This window comes from Protopterus annectens, chromosome 5.part0 (assembly GCF_019279795.1).
Source record: "Protopterus annectens isolate FY-2018-M chromosome 5.part0, PAN1.0, whole genome shotgun sequence".
In the NCBI taxonomy this organism is placed as follows: Eukaryota; Metazoa; Chordata; order Ceratodontiformes; family Protopteridae; genus Protopterus; species Protopterus annectens.
Window position 1 is genome coordinate 136,883,238 of NC_056735.1, and position 21,314 is coordinate 136,904,551.

General features: G+C 39.5%; 1 protein-coding gene across 2 annotated transcripts in view; it reads right to left on the reverse strand.

Annotated features, from left to right (window-relative positions):
- The window catches only part of TMEM131 (transmembrane protein 131), a 3,850,119-nt gene that overhangs the window by 1,205,367 nt on the left and 2,623,438 nt on the right, over positions 1-21,314 (reverse strand). For both annotated transcript variants that reach the window (XM_044072169.1, XM_044072168.1), the window contains exons 14-15: positions 8,534-8,687; positions 6,333-6,503 (exon numbers count right to left, since the gene is read on the reverse strand). In XM_044072169.1, coding sequence (XP_043928104.1) covers positions 6,333-6,503; positions 8,534-8,687 — 325 coding nt within the window. The remainder of the gene's footprint in view (positions 1-6,332; positions 6,504-8,533; positions 8,688-21,314) is intronic.

Sequence of the window (21,314 nt, forward strand, 5' to 3'; positions counted from 1 at the left end):
TGTTAACCCTTTTTGTATTTATTGTAATGTGGAGTTTTCTCCCCGGGCCTCCGCTGAAAAAGGGCATTTGCCCAGTCGGACTGTCACTGTCAACAAATGTCAAATAAATAAATTAATAACAGCCTCTTTCTGTCCTCAAACTGTAATCCTTACTACCTAAAAATTGACAACATGTGGTTTGGCAAACATTCCAACTTCATTTTTTGGGGATTCCTGATAAAGCAAAATTCTTAAATAATTGTATCACAGAAGCCATAAAAATAAAACATTTTTTATATAGTACTGTGATGTACTTAAAATAAGACATTTTGAATTAACGTGCATTTTCAAAACAACATTAATGCAAGTATAAACTATCACATTATTGACTTACGAATAATCATCACTGATTACTTGAGAAGTTATGAGGAACAGGCCAAAAGTAGGATTAAAAAATTATGATCATTCTGCCAAATCAGGGACATTTGAGATGTATGGTCCTGGGCCATTTACCTGTTATTGTACTGTTGTTTGTATTTGCTTTCTGTAATTTGTCTCTTGCAACTGATAGATTTATCCATGTTGTGTCTGCAGTAATTTTCTTAAAACATTAAAACACTGTTAATGCATCTTTTCCGATTTATTTTTCACTCACTGTAACTCAGTATGCAACCCCTTTCACTGTTTTGTTTCTGATTCCAGTCACTTCAGTTTTTCATTTCTCTTTATAAATCTATCCACATACTAGGATTTGTGTGTATGTAAATATATTTATTCTCTTCCCTTTTTAATTCCAAGATACCAGCACTAGTGTTTCTTAATGCTCCCATGTCACTTACTACAGTGAAAATAAAGTTGTTTATTATAAAGACATCCAGGTTCATATCCCTGCATCTGAAGAAAAATATAAAAAATGTCAGAAAAGGTTTAAAAATATAATTCTGACTATACTGGACAGGAGCTTTGGGGTTATGATGTAATATTTTAAAGCCAAACACTGTGCTGTGGGACACCTAGAGATAGACTAAAAAAATTAAGATACCAGACCCCATGTGTGCAGACCCTAGAATTACATTTAAAAAAGCAAAAAAAGTAGATACACTCCAAAAGTGGTGTTAAAATGTAGGAAACATCAAGACATGATGAAATAAACATGTTTTGTTTCTGTCTGTTCGTGTGGTTCTCCTTTAATTTTAATTTATTACCTAGGCTAGAATGTTAGGACCGCGGTGGTGCAGCGGTTAACATTGTCACCTCACAGCAAGAGGTTCTCCTGTTCGATTCTCGGCTGGAGCGCCTTCTGTGTGGAGTCTGCATATCCTCCCTGCGGTCGAGTGACGTTTAAAGACATGCAGGTAGGTGAGTGCGTGCGTGAATGGGTGTACCTTCTTTGAAGGTTGGGTGTCAGGCTGGCAACTCGGCACTGTAAAAATCCACTGCCAGTCATTAGCGGACTGGAGTTCTGCTGTGGCGACCCCTAACCGGGAAAAGCTGAAAGACAAACAACCTGGGCTAGAATGCTAATCACAACAGAATATTTTCAACCCAGGTTGATGCAATAAGAAAAAAAAGGCTCCCTCTTAAAATGTCAGGACTGTTCTTTAAACTTGTTTTCTGCATGGGAAAAGCCCTCCTGCACCCCCCAAACGTGAGGGGCAAACATCTCAACCCCCCCCCAAACTTGTACATATCAACTCCAAGATCACCATACCTCAAAGAAAAGGGAATATTCTTAGAAACAAACACAGGAAAATGTCAGGACTGTTCTTTAAACTTGTTTTTTGCATGGGAAAAGCCCTCCTGCACCCCCCAAACGTGAGGGGCAAACATCTCAACCCCCCCCCCCAAACTTGTACATATCAACTCCAAGATCACCATACCTCAAAGAAAAGGGAATATTCTTAGAAACAAACACAGGAAAATCCAACTATGATCCGACTCCACTTAACTTTATTAAAAAATAATAAAACAAAAAAATAAGCATTTTCGTCCCTTACAGATTCATTAAGGCTTCATCAGAGTAATAACACATTCAACAACTGCCTGTTTTATAATGAAATACCACTAATTACTCAATAACTGATCACCATCAAAATCTCACATAAACATGTGGTAGATGCAAATTTTGCACATTTATCAATTATGGTCCATACATAATTGCTGAAGGATTTAAGAGATGTCTGGCTTGCCAAGGCAGATGTAGTTGTGGTCTGCCTGGAGACGTGCACCATGTAATTCTGCCTTTAATGTTGAAAAAAAAAAAACAACAGGAGATTAAAAGGGCAGGATAAGGTAAAATATTTATGGCACTAGAAGGAATAACCAATACCTTATATAGGCATCGAGCACTCTGTCTCACTTCTAAAAAGTTCATCTTTTTTATTTTAGATACAGTTCAGTTTTCAAAAAGGGACGGTGACCTTGACAACCTTTTGGAATACCAAGAATTAATGTGGCAATTGAGCCTTAATGCTTGTATGCCTCGTAATTTAATGATTACATAGTTACAATTAATATTTTAAAAAACAGAGCTGTTATTGTGAACAGTTTGTATGTTGAACTATTTAATAATCGACTGTGTGTACATTTTATTTTATTAATATTACAAAAGGTATCACTTCTGTAGAGAGTGATTTTCTTTAGCATTAATAATCAGATGCTGTGTGGAAAATGTATTCTATGCAAATTGTGATACAATGCATTTAGTGGGTTAGTGTTCTTTTAAGTGAGATTTGGCTGGTGATCGGATTATTTATGAACTTGACAAGTGATTGCTGGTATTTCATTACAAAACAGGTGGTTATATGTGTTATTACTTTGACAAAGTTCTAATGAAACTGTAGGGAATGAAAGAGCTTTGTCTTTTGGTTTTTATTTTTAATAAAGTTAAGTGGAGAATGTGATATAATTTTCCTCTGTTTTTTTAACTTGTTTATTTTGTTCACAGTGGTTCCAAATATTCTGAGGAATGGCAATTTCAAACTTAGTACACACTTCATATACTATGTCTGAATTTTGGGCCATTCAGTCTACTCATTTCTGGACTGAACATTGCGTGTCCCAATATTTTAAATGCTTACAAAAAGGAAAAAAAACAGCATACAGATGAAAGCAACAGCATACTGTGAGAGAAAACAGTGCAATATCACAGACATGGATAGACGCTACTGCTGCATTCCTAGTTAAACTGAATATATAAGGTAACTAGGGAGAGTAGAAAAGTCAGAACAGGTTAAAACTGTCAGATATCATATACAATATATACAATATATGAACTTAGTGAAAAACAAGAGGAAGGGGAAGGTATGGTAGAGACAGTAACGAAGATTACAGTGATTTCCTGGGGAATAGAGACAAGGAAGTATGGAGAGACAAGCGTGGAGAAGATAAAAAAAAACAATCAAATCAGTTTCAAGTAGAAGGGTGCAATGGGATTGCCTGCCTTGAGTAGCATTTAAAACTAGCTTGTTCAAACAGGTACTTCTTACGCAAAGTACTTGAAAGTTTCTATGTATATTAGTTTATAAGGAAGGCAGGACAGCAGTAGTATGCACCTTTGTTTTACTGGTCGCCTTATCTTCTACAGTGGTGCTTGATTTGTGGGGCCAGGGCAATACTGATACTGTTGGTTGTAGCTTGCACTGTAGCTGTTTTTTTCTTGGATGCATTAGCCATAATTGGGAAACTGTACTCAAGTTGGTCAAGGAAAACTGCTTTCTAATATTCTGTATTCTGGAGATTTCTCTTTTCACCATAATAGCAGTGAGCTGACTTTACATTTTATACTTTTAATGTCAGAATTGGAACTTGAGATTGATCAAGCCATATTCCAAGTTATATGAACTATGGTATGGTTTTAGTGAAGTTATTGTTGTTGCAGAGCATCTCTCACTGTTGAGGCAGTTGAGGGAGCTTTTGTCTAGTTCTAAAAAAATCCCGGTCCCGGTTTAGTTTTTGTAGTGTTGAGGATAACTATGGATTGCATAAACCACTGTGATAGAAACTTTAGATCATTTACTAGGTCTTTCTTGTCACATGTGAGGCAATTCTCCTGTAGATAACATACCATGTGTGTACAGACGTAGGTGTGATATTGATAGGTCTAGCTGGGAGATGATATATAAACAGTGAGAATACTAGTGTGGATAGGACTGATCCTTGTGGTTTACCTTTTGGGGGGGGGGGGTCGGGAGGATTTTCCTATCTAAATTTTAAAAAATCTATTAATAGGTATACTTCTGAACTACAGGAGTGATTCTGTGCTGAGACATGCTACTATAAGTGTTTTAAGTAGAATGTCATGGTCAAGTCAATCAAAGGCTTGGTAAGGTCAGTGAAAACTGCACCTGTAGGGAGGTGTTTGTTCATGTCATGGAGTAAGCTGCTCATACTATTGTTTCCAGACCAAACATTATGTTGCTGAGGGATAAGGATGCTGTACGTTTTGACCGTGTCTGTCAAGTGAGTGAATCAAAGTTGAAAAACTCTTTCCCAGATTGAAAGAACGTGAATTGTTCTGAAATTCTTTGTGTTCTCATGGTCTGGGAAGTTTGTGGATGGGGTTGACTATGGCTGGTTTCTAAATGTCTGTCATTATGTTATTTGTAAGGCAGAGGTTATACAGATGAAAAAGTTAGGGATTACTCACCCCTGGGGGATTAATGAAAGGGATGTGTGTAACACTATTATGTTTGGTTGAGTTTTTTTTTCTGAGTAAAATTTGAGTGTATCGAGAGTTACATAGTAAGAAGGAAATGTAGAACGTGAAGGAGTTGAGGGAATAATGAGAATTTTTCAAGAAGGCGATGGGGGAATACTGGCCCTGAAGTTGCTGCCACTATGTAAGAGTTTAAGAGATCTTTAGGCTGAGTGTGACCTGTGATGCAGACGTCAATGGCCAGAACTGTTTCTGGCTGTGTCTCAGTTTTTGTTTTGTTTGGAAAAAGTGTACCGTGTGTCTCCTTATCATTTTTTGACAACATTTCACATCTGGATGAATTTATGTTTTCTGCAATAGGTTTGAGCTTTCACTGGTACCATGCTAAGTCACTTAAAGTGTATTGGCTATGTTCTGAAGCAAGTGTAACAAACCCTTGAAGTTGGGTACAACGTTCTTAACATACACAATACCACATTACACAGTTTTTAATGTGAAAAGATGTCTGTTTTGGCATTTTATTTTGTTGATAACAGCTGCCATTGAATTTCCTTAGAAGTGAAAATAACTGCAATGACATCATGAAAGACTGAACCTACAATACTCCATTGTTTAAACTAATGTACAGACTACTGTATATCTATGCTAAATGCATCAACAGGAGTTTCTTAATTTCTATAAAGACAATTTATCAACCAGGTCTTGCATGTGGAAGACCTTGCATTAAAAATGAATGCGTGATAATGCTGTAGTAAAACTATAATGCAAGTAAGAAGCTGCTTTTCTAAAGAAATAAGTTGGTTTGTTTACCCAGAATGTTTTGCAGTTGTGTGCATAAAAAATACCTAAGCAAAAAACTGAGTGGAAGACTGAAGAGTGACACTGAAAATCTTTATTTTTTGCAAAATCAGTTAGAGCTCAAACATGAGGGGTGCAATAAAGAATGAAATTAATTCTAAAACACGGATGCCTTCAAACATGACCAATAAACTTTAACTTGCACAGTGATTTCAGCTCTTTAGATAGCTAAAGGTTTTGATTGTTTTTATGTATTCTATAGACTATGGGCAACTGTTTATTTTGCAGATGTTTGTAGCATTTAGTGTGTGCTGCTACTGTAGGGATATTATTGACTAGGATGGCGGGCAACAACAATCTGGACAGTTCATCTTTTAAAGACATTATTTTTATGTTAGTAGTTAGTCTTGACTAAGCATCCTGCAAAAAAAGAACAAAATGTGGTTCAAATATTAAAGTAATTAGCTCAGCTGAAGTACAACAAATCTAATAACCTGGATTCAACTAGTCTGCTGAAAACAAACACCAAAGAAGAGTTCTATAGGAAAGCTAAGCCTCCGAAGTGCTCACTACATTTCAGGTCATCTCTCCCAATTATCTTTAGAATCCTCTTACATCTCACAATTTCTTCACCTTTCTACCTTATAAGTGCTGGTAAATTCTTTACCAAGCAGGATTTTGGCATGGTTTCATTGAGTCTTACTGCATGGGGCCAATTATCTGGTACTAGCATATAATGTAATACTTCCTGTAAACCTGCATTATTTCAAGCCAAATGGTTAATTCAGATGCCCTAATGTTTTTAATACAAATGATTTTTAGCTTTGTTGCACTGAAGTAAGAAAATATTTATCTATATTAGAATAAAACTGAATAAAAAACAGAATGTTCTACTTACATCCAAAAATCCTGTGTATGCCCGCACAGGTAAGTGAAATTTAGAAGCATTGGTGATGAGCAATATATTGCTGTCTATATGAATAGATGAGGAAGAAGGTGAAAAAAGGAGTGAAAATATGTACTGGGATTGATGAGGCGGAATTAAAACTGGTTCACTGAAGTTTAGGACCTAGAATGTAAAAAAAAAATGTGTGAATGCTTGAATTAAGATAAATAACTTTAATAAACATTTTTTTGCTAAAATAATTATAATAAAGTATAGATGTATGTAATGCATCACATTTAAACAGGAATACTGAAAATACATCAATAATCAAAAGTAAAAATAAAGAACACAAATCAACTCTGTACATTAGCTACAGCAGTTATAAAGAGCAAACCCTGAATATTTATATTTCTTAACCAGTTAAGTGAACATCCTCGCTTCCTTTTCAGTCATGATCTGGACTACAACAAACATTATTTATGATAATATGGAAAAGATGTTGAATACTGGCTCACATAGATGCAAACAGCTTAGTTATCTTGTTGAGAGTTTTGTAGTTTTTAGTTCAACTGTATAAAGGGATTTCAGAAACCTGAGTACCATCTATCTAAAGGAAAATACAGACTTCAACAACAATACCCCGGGTATGACTTCTGTGTCACTGTTAGACAGAGGCACAGTATACTAACCTCAAAAAAAGGGCATAGCAAAATTAATTTAAAATGGGTGGCGAAAGCCAAACACATTCTGGCTAGGCTTATAAATGCCCTAGGGCAGATAGCCTAGTATGAACCTATGAATACAATGTAATTGAGTTGTCAAATGGTAGCCTGTTATAATCAGCCATTACTTCTAAGGAAATGACAACATGTACGCATTTCATGGGTATACTTTTAATTTCTTCTTGCATGTCAAAAGTCTCTTATGTGAAATGGTAGGTTGTTCCAGCAAGTAGAGACATGTTTAGAGGAGGATCTTTACACTAACTTAAGAGAATGTGGGGCAATAGAGTGAGAGCACTCTTCCTACAGTGTAACGACTAAAGACAGGAAACAACTGGCAATTCCTGTGCTATTTGCTAGACATGGGTAATGGTCAATGTGTAACAGTTTGAAAGAAAGCCTATTTAATAATGATGTGGCTTTCACTAAAAGTATGTATTTACAACAGTAACTCACTCAAGCCTAAAACACATTTTTTATATACTTCCAGTTCAAACCCATATCACCTTATGGTGTCCTGAACTTTTTTGGATCCGTCTTCTTTAACTAAGTGACTTACCAACTAATAATAGGCAGTATTAGAAAGGGCAAGGAGTCATTAACAAAATGACACTGAGACTGTTACTCTAAGATGTCCTGTAGCGAATAAATTTATCTTAATGCCATTTATTATTCATATTTACGTTCACATTTTCATAACTGAGAGAGCTACATTTTACTGAGGTGTATGGTGTAAAACACTAATGAGGGAGGAAGAACACTTCACTGAAAATGCTGGTTTATATCATACTGAAATGGAAATATTGCTAGCTGTTTGTTAGTAAATTATGCAAATAAGCAATATTTCTAAATATACTTAATTAAAAAAAACGAGTGACTTACAAACATGACAGTAAGTGAAACATTAGATGTTGAAGAAAACTGTCTTTGATATTTGGACTCTAAGATGCACATCTTGACAGATATCCAGTGTTATTCGTTTTGCTAATTATACAATTAAGCTTATGTTTTCATACTTCAGTAACTATCTCAATAAACTTGCATTTCTACAGGAATTTGTTGCTGGCAAGTGAAAGCTTATGTCTACAAAGTATGTTTAGGTTGTACAGTTTTCAAAATATGAAAATCTGTTTGTGAAAATTTACAAAAAAAATATAATTTGGGGATGTATTACAGCATTTATGGAAAAGACTATGAATGTGCCATCTATTACCACTGAAAAGAATACTTCTTACTGATAACAGTGCAGTTTGTACAGTTTTCGTAGCTTTTATTATTCACAGAATATTTACATTTGTTTATCTTTTGCTTTTTAAGTTTATTTTTATGAAAATGCTCTGTAATGCAATGTGTGTGTGTGTAGGCTGCTAGAAGTGCGACATTCCACACCACATAGGTGTTAATGAGCTAATTCACTTATACCAAACCATTACATAAGATGTGCAACTAAAATAAAACAGAATTATTATACAGCAAAGACTTGTTGCTTACTTTAAACATGGTTTTCCCTTCTTCTGGCAAAGAGACATTATGAATGAGAACTGCAAAGTTAAAAGTGTTGATAAGGTGTATCGACCGTTCCACAGGATCAGCAGGACTGTCTCTGATATGAAATAATGTTGTAACATGATCAAACCCCAAATATCTGTTAAAATAAAATAATGCCATTTTGATTAAAAGAAAGGAATCACTCAAGAAGCGATATAATGCAGCACTATAAATATGGCCTAAACTGAAAAATCTAAAAAAAAAAAAAAAAACAGAGAAGGATTATAAGCAGTTAAAAAGTATTTGTGTAATTTTTCTGTTTAAGAAACACACACTGTGACAACTTCAGTGTTAGCCTACAAGCAGGGGTAAGCCACACAAATTTGTTCTACTGAAAGATGAAGCATAAAACAGGAAAAACTCCCTATTCTTACAAGGACAGAATCCTCCTGTTGCACGCAGAGCAGAGGCAGGAAACTACAGCTGTGCAACACTTATTACAACTGTAGATGTTTGAGTATGTTCACGGCACAGCTGCCGGATGCTAACTCTGGGATTCACAAAACTTATAGATCAGTTGGTAGCTGACTGGGAGAAGGCACTAATCACAGCAGTCCTTGCAGAATGGCCACAACACATCTTGCTCCTGTTCAAACAGTAACATGCAAGTTATAATGCTTACAGACAGTGTTGACAGGTGACTCCGGTAGCTGCTTGCAAGATGGCCGGGTTGGTGACTCCCCTAAGGAAGGCTGCACTGGCAGTAGTTGATCTTGGAGAGAGCTCTCTTTTGCAATTCCAAGCTCAAAAATCGAAATTCATGGCATTATTAAAAAGAAACTAAAGGCAAACAGCAAAGGCAACAGTTGCCACTCTCCTTTGAAGTTCACCAAATCCCTGCTACAACTTCAGGACTGCCATACCTTCATACCTTGGAGAAAAGAGAATTCACTGAGGAACAATGATCATGAACTCTGTATTTGTGTTTTTTTTAAACACCTTTATTGAATTATCATTTGTGACAAGCAAATTTATATTTATATAAAAGTAATCAAACTGTATTAAGTTCACGTTTACAAACATTATCCTTCACATATATTGCTATATATCATATAAAATAAGAAACATTACATAAATTATTCAATTCCAACTGCGGTGGTGGTGCTGCGTTAGTGTTGTCGCCTCACAGTAAGACATTGTCCTGTTCGATTCTCAGCTAAATTGTCTTCTGTGTGGAGACATGCGCGAATGGGCGTACCTTCGTTGAAGGTTGTGCAACAGGGCTGGCAACTCGGCACGTAAAAATCTACTGCCCATCATTAGCAGACTGGAGTTCCGCTGTGGCGACCCCTAACCGGGAAAAGCCAAAAGACACAACAACAACATAAATTATTTAATTCCAGCCCTTTTTACTTTTAAAGAAACATCTTTATCAAGCCATCAGTTACAACATAGGCCATCATACATTTATTTAAAAGAAAACAAACTGCACAGACAATCCTAGTTGCAAGCATTTTGCATCACAAACCATACTGATAACACTCCCAGTTGCAAACATGATACATCACTTAAAATCTACCCAATCATTTAAGTCCTGCCTACTTTTAAACCTCATTCCTCCCCTGTATGTACTGTTCCCAAAATTAATATTTTTTTCTATGCAGGTTGCTCCTACCCTTTTCTAAAGATCTCCGTTCCAGTTGTTTTATCTTTGTTATTATATTCACTACTTCTAGTATAGTTGGTTTAGAGTTTGATTTCCATTTTCTAGTGATTGCTTTTTTGGCAGCCACAATAATTAGCCACAGCATGTCTAGGCAATTCTGATTTGGTATCATAGCTCAGAAAAATCATTTCCCTCGTCACACCAATCTGCCCAACCAGGACCTCAGACAGTGCAACCACCCGGGAATCCTTAAAAGTCTGCCAACTCACTTCACTTCCAGAAAATAGGTTCCCAATTACCCATTTCTTCCCCGTCACACCTCAAACATTTACTGTCTATCTGAGGAAAAATTCTGTGGAGTCTATCTGGGGTATAAAACTATCTATGTAAACATTTCCATGCAAAAATCCTAAGTCATCTAGATTTTGTTGCGTATTTGGGAGACATACATATATCCTCCCATTGTTTCTTTGTGAATTGCTTATCCAATCTCTCTTTCCACTTCTTTCTAACCTCCTCTGATTGATTCTTGTAGTTATCATGCAATATTTTATATGCTCAAGTAATTTTTCATTTTTCAATGGCAGCTTCTGTTCTAGATTTTACTAAAAACTCTACCAGTGCTGTTCTTTCATTTAGGACCCCCCCCCCCTATTTCTTTCTCTTTGCCTACACTCTGATATCAATCCTTGACAGGGAAGGCACTCTATAACTTGCAGTCCAAATAAACTGTTAGCATCTTCCCATTCTATCATCTTTCCTTTTCTAGTTATTTGCTCCCAATACCTTGGCTCCTTTGCCAATTTTCTCCAATAAATTTCAGTCCCGTGCTGCCTACTCTCTGTATGCCTAACTGCAGTCATCCCTATCATTGGCTTAGTTTTCAGGATACTTTCTGCTACTTTACAGATATAATATTCTGTATGATTACTGTTATTCTCCTTAAAGGCCTGCATCCAAAATCAAAGCTGATCCTAGTTTTTTGAGCTTCATCCCTGTTTCATCATCATCCCTTTCCATTTTGAATTATAGTTTTCTGCTTGTGCTATGTATATGAACCTTAATTGTATAGCACTGAAATACCCCATTCAAATGAGGTAATCCCACTCCACCCCGATCTACTGGAAGAATCAGCTAACCCATTTGACTCTTGCCATCTTCCCCTCCCAGATAAAGTCCTTAGTCGTTTATTATTTGCTATTCACAACTTCTCCTCTAGTTGACAAAAATATGCCTGACCTGTGTATAAGACTAACAGGACTACAAACATTTCAACTGCTTGTATCTTAGTATCCATATCCATATAAACAAAGCTTCCATTTTCTCAGTTTTTGTATTGTTTGTCTAGTTTCTTCCCACAAATCCTTAGCTGCTGCAACAGAATAATTTTTCATCCATACTCCTAAATACTTCATTTTATCACGTCCCCATAAATATTGATATTGCTCAACTAATTCATATGTGGGTACATAATTTACTGCTATTGCCTTTGTTTTACCTTCATTAATTTTGTATCCCAAAAAGATCTGAAACAGTTTCAAAATGCTCCACAACACTGCAATGTCCCTTTCTGGTTCTGTCAGGTATAAAAATATCATCTGCAAATAGAGCCAGCTTTTCTTCACTACCATTCCAATTATATCCTTGAATATCTGAGTCCCTTATTTTCTTTGCCAATGGTTCTAAATATAATACAAATAAAGGGGAAACAGGACACCCCTGCCTGGCTCCTCTGCTCTAGCAGAAATTATCAGAGAGGACCCCACCCCCTTTCATTTTCACCTCTGATCCCTCATATATCCTCCTAATCAACCTTACCTTTTTTTTTTAGGAAATACAAATGCTTCCACTGCCATGCTCATACAGTCCCAGCTTACTCTATCAAACTTTTTCTCTGCATCAAGACCCACCAATAGCAATGGTATTTTCTTACATTCTGCTTCTCTCTGGATCATCAAGCACTCAAGGTCCTCTCTTGATTTAGCCGGTACCACAACAAGGCCGTTTTCCCCCCTCTCCTGCATATATTTCTGGTGCATACACAAATGAACACTCTCTTTAAATAGCGTTTAACCCAGCTAAGTTAACCAAAATGAATGTCCTTGTACGTGCATCTTTGTCAGAAAAAGCTGTTTGTATGAAAATATCTTATTCCTGCTCGAATACTCTCCAATTCTCTGCTATATTATAATCAAACATAAGTGGACTGGGTCTGTGAAATCTCTGCCATATCAACACACAGTAGTGAAGGTGCTTGAAATTATATGCGAACATACACATGCATACATATATGCCAGAACTTGTAGTTATGCCCAATAGCACAACAGACTCTTTGAAACAACTGCACTTTGCCAAATAAGTCACCGTAGCACAACACTTCAAAATCACCATACTTTGCAAAACCACTCATCAGAGTAAGAAATACTTTGAAATGACTATACTTTGTAAACAAACTGTACACAGCAGAAAAAGCTCAGAGTAAGAAATACTTTGAGATGAATGCACTTGCAAATAAACTGTGCACAGCACAAGAAACTTTCAAAACGGCTGTACTTTGCAAAATAACTCTGCACAGTGTAAGAAACACTGAAATGGCAGCTTTCTATGAATAAATGTACAAAGCACAAGAAACTTTTCGAAATGGCTGTACTTTGACTGCACTTTGCAATATAACTGTACTCTGTACACTGCAAACTTGCTGGATATCTATTTTATCTATGTATGTAAACTGTTAAATGTTGCCTGTTTTGATCTTGTAAAGCTTCTTAGAAATGTATCTTCTATTAATTACTTGTGAAGTTTTTCTCTCTGGACCTCCGCTGAAAAAGAAGCTGTGTCCAGTCAGACTATCCCAATAACCAAATGTTTGTTTGTGTCTTTCGGCTTTTCCCGGTTAGGTGTCGCCACAGCAAAACTCCGGTCCGCTAATGATTGGCAGTAGAGTTTTACGTGCTGGCTTGCCGGGCCCAACGCACAACCTTCAACGAAGGAACGCCCATTCACGCATGTTGCCACACAGAAGACGCTCTAACTGAGAATCGAATGGGCAACGTCCAACTGTGAGGCGACAACACTACCCCAGCACCACCAAATGTAAAATAAATAAATAAAATAAATGTGTGTGTTATGTTCCAAGGAGGCATCAGATCTCTAATAGGTGGTCCGAGAAGGAAAGTATCCTTTAAGAAGGCTTTTGAAATTTTAAAGGAGGCTATGGAGGAATTATCAAAGCCTGTATGGAAACTGGAGATGGCAACCAACTGAACTTTGATGGTAGAACAGCTGAGCCGGTGTGAAAGAATTTTTTAAGGAACTGCAGGATGGTAGGAAGTGAAACTGAGAATTGGTCCATACCTTTAGAATTTGCCCATATGGAAAAATTGTTTCCATTTACTATGGTAGACTTTGGTAGCAGAAACTTTTTATAAAGCTGTTAGAATGTGAACCACTGCAGGGGACAGCCTGGGACTCTGGCTATTGTCAAAATTAGAGGAACCATGCAGTTAGTTTCATGGACTTCTGATCCAGAGGAGGCAACCTGGAGGGATGAGACAGGAGATCTGGGAAGTGGTCCAGCATCCAGGGAGGATGAACTAGTCGAGGCCATAGGATGGGAAACCATGTCTGTCAAGGTCAAATGAGGGCTATGAGGGTTACTCTAGCCTTGCACTTCCTTGCTTTCTGTAGGAATTTATTCATCAGGGGAAGGGGAGGAAAGATGTAGTGGAGTCCCTGGGGCTAATGATGGACAACAGCACCCCTCTGTGATTGTCTCTGTGAAGGGAATCACAGCAAGCTAACTACTTCACTTGTTGAGACAGGATGCAAACAGATTGCAGCAAGGCTGCTCCTAGCGAATGAAAATCTCTGTTGCTACTACTAAGCTTAGGGACCACTCGTGAGGCATCAGAATAGATCTGCTCAGTTTTTGTCTGCTAGAACTCTAGATATTCCTGGGATGTGCATTGCTATTAGAAAGAGATGTGAAGACATCACCCGCTGCCATACCCTCATGGCCTCCTGACATAACAGATAAGAGCGTGTTCCCCTTGCTTGTGTAGTTACCATACAACTAACATTGTCTGTCTGAATGCCTATCACACCTCTAGGGAAAGTACCCTGAAGGGCCTGCAATACTAGGACTGTTCTTATCTCCAGAATTTTGATGCAAAGTTTTGCCTCTGTTTGCGAGCAGGATGGAAGTGGCCATGCTCACCACTGTTACTGGGGGTGGGGGCTCAAAAAGGGAAGACCCTTCCTGAGGGAAGGGGATATTATCCAACATGATGCATGGTTTCTGCAAACTAGACTGACATTATCTTTTCATGAAGAGGATGAGTCTGCGACCATTTTATATCCAGTTTCCACTGAAGAACTCTCATGTAGAACATTACCAAGGGTACCTTCGGTATAATGGATTCCATTAAGCCTAGCATTCGAAATATTAATCTTGCTGGGAAGAACGATGTCTCAGTAAAGCTGATGCTGTTGTCTGGATGGAAAGAACTCTGCGAGGGCAAAGGCTGACTATTTGAGAGACTGTACTTAGGTGGCATCTGATGAAATCTAGTGTCTGAGTAGGGGTGAGATGACTTTTTCCAATTGATGGTGAGGCCAAGCCTCTGAAGTAAATGGAGCAAAAAGTATCTGTGTTGACACAATGTTAGGCTTGAAGTAGCTGTTAGGAGCTAATTGTTTAAATATGTGAAGACCTGGATCCAAAGCAGACAGATCTGTGCTACTACTACTACTGCCATAATCTTAGTGAGACCAAAGGGCAGTACCCTGAACTGATAATGATTTGCTCCCAGCCAGAAATGGAAAAATATCCTTGAATGTCTGTCTGTCCTTATGTAATAATATGCGTCCTTCATATCTATTCAGCACATCCAGGTGTTCTTCCTCAATAGAGGCACAATGGACTGAACTGTGACCATCCAGAATTTTGTCTGTTTCACAAACTGGTTTAGATAGCTCAGGTCCAACATGGGTCTGAGTTTCCCTGTTTCTGTGGAACTAAAAAGAACCTTGAGTAGATTCTGGATCCTTGTTGGTCTTTGCAAACCGAACGGAGCAGTCTCTTTCTAGCAGCTTTGAAATTTCTGCTACTGTTAGTTCCTGCTGACTGGGTGGAACATCGGGAACTAGCCTCCTTTGTTTCGGAGGAAAAGAAAATGGAATTATACAGCCTCTACAAATAATGTCTAGCACCCAGGAATCCGTTATATTATACCAGGTGAAGTGATCCAAAGACAAATGCCTAAGACTGCTTCTAGAGCGAAGCAGTCAGGCAAACTCTTAGGGGCCCTCTGAAACCCTTATCTTGTGGTTCATTTCTGCCCCTTGGACAACATCGATTTTGATGTCCTCTTCCTCTGCCATGGACAGGCCTATCACTAGAAGGGTCTTGGTAAGATCCTTGTGATTTTCTAACCCACATGTTCCCAGACCTCTATGATTCCCAGAGAAGGATCTCTGAGAAGTGGAGAAAGTACAGTTGTGTACCTACCATAAATGTAGATATTCGAGTGTATTCACTGTTGCAGTCATTACACTTGGGTTATCCTGCTGGCAGGTGACCCGCAGTCGGCCCGAGTTCCAAAGTCTTGGTCCGGCGTCGGTTGCTGTTACCTCTTCCCTGACGTCAGTGCACCAGGGGTATAAAAGTTGCAACAGATGCCATTTTCTTCAGTTTTTCTTGTCCCAGATGTCAGGTGCCCCCAGATAGGAAGACTGAAAAGATAAAAATATGCCAAAAAAACATGCATATGTTACTATAAACATTTCCTTCATCTACAAGCAAATACACCACAGAGGTTGTATAGAGTTGAGAAGTACAGAAAAGACCCAGCAAAGAAAAGGGGGATGGTGGGTGGGTAACCTGGACTGCAACAGTGAATACACCCGAACATCTACATTTATGGTAGGTACACAACTGTACTATGTTCATTGTGTTTCACTGTTGCAGTCATTACATTTGGGTTGAATCCCAAAGCTGTGGTTGGGTGGCTGGGTCTAAATTGGATTTGGCGAGGTTAACAAGCTCTGCAGAACTGCAGTGGCAAAGCCTGCTCTGGATTTGGAGTAGAGAGGTAAGTGGTAGTGCTTGGTGAAAGTGTGCACTGAGCTCCAGGTTGCAGCTTCTAATATGTCTTTGGTAGGTACTCCTCTGAGGAAAGCTGCTGAAGTGGCTGCTGCTCTGGTAGAATGAGGCCTAATGCCCTTAGGCACAGATTTGCCATGTTGTGCATAACAGAAGTGGATGCAGTGTCCTATCCATTTGGAAATTGTCTGCTTTGTAATAGCCTTTCCTTGTGATCCTGCAGCATATGCTACAAACAGTTGCTCAGTTTTTCTGAAAGCTTTTGTTTTGTCCAAGTAGAATCGTAGCTGCCTGTGTATATCCAAAGTGTGCAGAAGTCTTTCCCCTTTATTCTGTGGATTTGGGTAGAAAGTAGGCAAATGAATGGTTTGGTTTAAGGCCACATTGGAGACCACTTTTGGCATGAATGTTGGGTTTGTCCTAAGTCTTTCCCCTTTATTCTGTGCATTTGGGTAGAAAGAAGGTAAATGAATGGTTTGGTTTAAGGAAACACTGGAGACCACTTTTGGCATGAATGTTGGGTTTGTCCTAAGAGAAACCCTGTCCTGATGAAAAATGAGGAAAGGTTCCACAGCCATCAATGCCTGTAACTCTGAGACTCTTCTTGCTGAAGTTATTGCTAGGAGCAGAGCAGTTTTCCATGACAAGAATTTTAGATCAGCTGTGCTGGCTGGTTCAAATGGAGGCAGTGTTAGTTTTTCTAAAACAAAATTGAGGTCCCAAGTAGGTACTGGTGCCCTCCTAGGGAGTCTTATATTTTTTGCCCCTCTGAGGTATGTCGTAGTAGAGGATGTGAAAAAATAGGAGGAGCCGTATTGTAATGCGCTGAAATGGCAGAGGCATGGATTTTAATGGATGAAAAAGATAGGCCTTTGTCCAACATCTCAGTTAGGTATTGCAAAATCTGAGGTATATTAGGAACAAGTGGTTCGAGCCCTTGTACCTGGTTCCAAGCACAGAATCTTTTCCATATTTCTGCATAAGATTTCCTAGTGCTTGGCCTCCTGGCTTCCAAAATAACATCCATAACAGCTTTAGAGAGAGGTGCAGTCTGAGTGGCTACATTATCTGCCATGCTGCCAGGTTTAAGGTTCTGAGTTGACTGTGCAGAATCTGATTGTTTTGATGTGTCAGAAGATGAGGGATTTGAGGTAGAGGCCAAGGTGGGCCTTGGGACAAACTCTTTAGGATTGGGTACCAATGCTGGCGTGGCCAGTCTGGTGCAATCAGGATCATTTTTGGCCTCGCTTGTATGACTTTTAGAAGTACCTTGGTGAGAAGAGGCATTGAAGGGAAGGCATAGACTGTCAGGCCTTTCCAGCTGAATGACAAGAGCATCTACTTTCCATGCTTGAGAGTGATAAGTCCCTGTGCAAAATTTCTGTATTTGGCAATTGTGAGGGGAGGCAAAAAGATATATGTCTGGGCATCCCCATTTCCTTGTTATCATGTTGAACACCTGTGGATTTAGCTTCCATTCGTGAGGATTCATGAGGTTTCTGCTTAGTTCGTCTGCCAGTGTATTTTTTGTTCCTGGCAGGAATTGTGCTTGCAGATGTACCTGGTAGGTCAGTGCTGTGTTCCACAAAGTCATGGCTTGTCTGCATAGGGGTAGGAATGTGTGCCCCCTTGCTTGTTTATGTACCACATAACTGTGGTATTGTCTGTCTTTATTAATAGTTGTCCTGGATGTATTAGGTCCTTGAAGGCTGTCAGGGCATTCTGTACAGCTATCATCTCTTTTTGATTGATGTGAAGATGCATTTGTTCCTTGGGCCACGTGCCCTGAATACATTTTCCTGCCATATGTGCTCCCCAGCCATAATCCGATGCATCCGTTGTTATTGTCTGCCTGGCTGTAGGTAAGGTGAAAGGCTGTCCCTTGTTGTGGTGACAGGCCTGGGACCACCATCAAAACTCCTGTTGTAGGCAGGGAATCAAGGTTATGACAGTCTCTAGGCTGTGACAATGCTGATTCCAAACACTTTTTAGATACCACTGTAGTTTCCTCATATGCAATTTTGCATATGGAATTAGTAGAATGCAGGATGCCATGAAACCCAGGGCCTGCAGAATTTTTCTTGCAGGGAGCTGGGTCTTCGTTGCCATCATTTGAAAGTAATGAGTCAGTTGCTTTTGTTTGTCTGGCGTGAGATAAGCCATCTGGGCAGTTGTATTTAAGCTTGCACCCAGGAATATTATCTCTTGAGAGGGCACTAGTTTTGATTTATTTTCGTTTACTGTGTACACTAGGCAAATTAGCAATCTTTTTACAAACGCCAGGTGCTTTAGAAGAATGTCTTTGCTCTCTGCTTGAATAAGGCAGTCGTCCAAGTAGGGATATATTTGAATTCCTTTTTGTCTGCAAAATGCAATTACTGGTGCCAGGCATTTTGTGAAGACCCTGGGCGCAGTAGATAAGCCAAAGGGCAGTGCAGAGAATTGGTAATGCATTGAGCCTGCTATAAATCTGAGGTATCTTCTGCACGATTGTCTGATTGGGACGTGCAGGTATAACTCCTTGAGATCCAAAGTTACTAGCCAAGCCTCCTTGCCCAGCATGGGCAGAAGTTGTTGTAGTGTTAACATTTTGAATTTTGGAACATCCAGGAAAGTATTTAGGATTGACAGGTCCAGTATTGGTCTCCAGGCTTTGTCTTTTCTGGGTACTAAGAAAAGTCTTGAATAAAATCCTTGCCCCTGTTCTTCTTGTGGAACTTCTTGAATAGCTCCCATATCCATAAGAGCCGCAATCTGTTTTTGTGCCTCTACCCATTGGTTTTGTGGCAGGTTGGCATACCTTTTGGTTTTGGAAGTGTGTGGAAGTGGAACCTGTACACCTGAGAAACAATATTCAGCATACATTGGTCTTGGGTGATCATGTACCAATTTTTTAAGAAAAGTGCTAGCTTTCCCCCTAGGGGTGCTGTCAACTGGTAAGAGCTTGGCATTTCCAGAGGGAAGTCATTGTGACTGTTTGGTATAAGGTTGTGATTTGTCTTCTCCTCCTTTGGGGGCTGAAGCACCCAATTGTTTAGGTCTGTAGGAGCCTTGGGGCTGAGATCTGCCTCTGGTTTTACTGGTGCAGGGGGTAAAGAATCAGGAGACAGACTGGAGTCAGAAAAAACAATCTACAATATCAAGCACAGGGGGAATAGCCAGGGGCCTGTGCTGAGGCAATAAAAGGAAATCTCTGAGCCTTTTCTTGGATTCTGAGTAATCCTGGCTCTCCCAATGGAAATGCTCCATCATGGTGTGCAGGGTTTCCCCAAAAGAATAATCCTCAGGCGGTGAGGCTGAAGGAATGGACTCTTCAGCATCAGAGTCTTCATAGGGAGGAAGAAAATAGCCCTGATCAGAAGAAGAATCAGAGGAAATGGAAACCTGATCAGAGGAATCATAATCTGTGTCTTGCCTAGGCCTTTTGTCAGGAGGGGGATGGCAGCCCCTGATTAATGTAATAAGGTCTTCGGCCATTTTAAGCATCTATTTCTTTGGCATGGATGACTGTTCTGGAGAATGCTGCACTTGTTTCCTTGTCTTTAATGGTGTTTTTGACTTTGCCTTTGCTGCTGTAGTAGCCTTAATTGTAAGCTGTGAAGGTCTGAAAACACCCTCAGAAGCCGGTGCCTGCTCAGCGGCTCTGGACCCATCTGAGGGTATAGTTTCCATAGGCCCAATACCTTGAGTTTCCACAGGCCTCGGTGCCTCCACGTGGCTGTCGGTTACGGCCTGTGGCTCTGAGGTAGCGGGTGTCAGGGGCTGCGAAAGTGCCTCACTGAGAACCGGCGAACCGGCGACTGGCCAAGAAGAGGCTTTGTTGTTGGTTTTGGACCTCGGATGCCTGTCTTTTTCTTTGTCTTTGCGTTTTTTGTACATTTCGGTCGTCGGTTGTTCCAACAGCATTATATAATTAAATCTTCGTCCAAAATAATGTAAAGCAAAATCAAACCGACGTTTAATAGTGCGTTTATTGAATCTAGCACAAAACCGACAACTAGTAACGTCGTGGTCAGGGCCTAGGCAAGTAATGCAGTAAGAGTGAAAGTCCTTATGAGGTATTTGCTTCCCACAAGAAATACAATTATTAACTTTTACTGACATCGGTCTGGAGCAAGAAAAGTTTCCCCAACGGGGTACTTAACTTTATCGAAGACTTTGGTTCTGAAATTCAATTTTGAAAATCTCAGGAGTCGGCCGACTGGCACTTGCGAACTGCTTTTGCTTTGGGCACCGCGCAGCAAGAAAGACTGAAGAAAATGGCATCGGTTGCCACTTTTATACCCCTGGCGCACTGAAGTCAGGGAAGAGGTGACAGCAACCGACGCTGGACCAAGACTTTGGAACTTGGGCCGACTGCGGGTCGCCTGCCAGCAGGATAACCCAAGTGTAATGACTGCAACAGTGAAACACGATGAACATCAGCATACAGACAGCAGAGAGGGTCTCATTTTGCTGACTTCTAGTTAAAGCCTCTTTCACCTTTGGTCCAAATAAGGTGGACCCATTATAAGGGGCATTGATGAGGACATCGTGAAACTTTCTGCAAAATCACAAATATGTATCCAAGCATGCTGGTGGACTGTAATGCTGGTGCCCACTGCTCTCACTGTACCATCGGCTGCATTGGAAATCAGCCATATGGTCCCATTAGATGATGACTGTATTTTTTGGGTATCTGTAGGCAGGACCCTTTGGAGAGATTTGGAAACCTCCTTGGTCAAATCCCTCTTGAACAGAGAGACATGAGCTAGGTAGCTCAGCACCCAAAGAACAAAGGACGGTGAAGCACAGGCACATTTCTCAAAATGATCCAATGCTCTGGACTCTCTGCTGGGGAGGATGGATCAAAGTTCTCTCCTCTGAGATCACTTTTTGGTTTCTGCAGCTACCACCATTTCATCTACAAGTGGCCCCCAGCTGCAGTGTTTTCTATCAGAAGGTGCAGATAAAAGTTTATCAAGTTTTTTAGGTATGGCTTCCACCACGTCCATGCCCATCCATGCCTGTTGTGC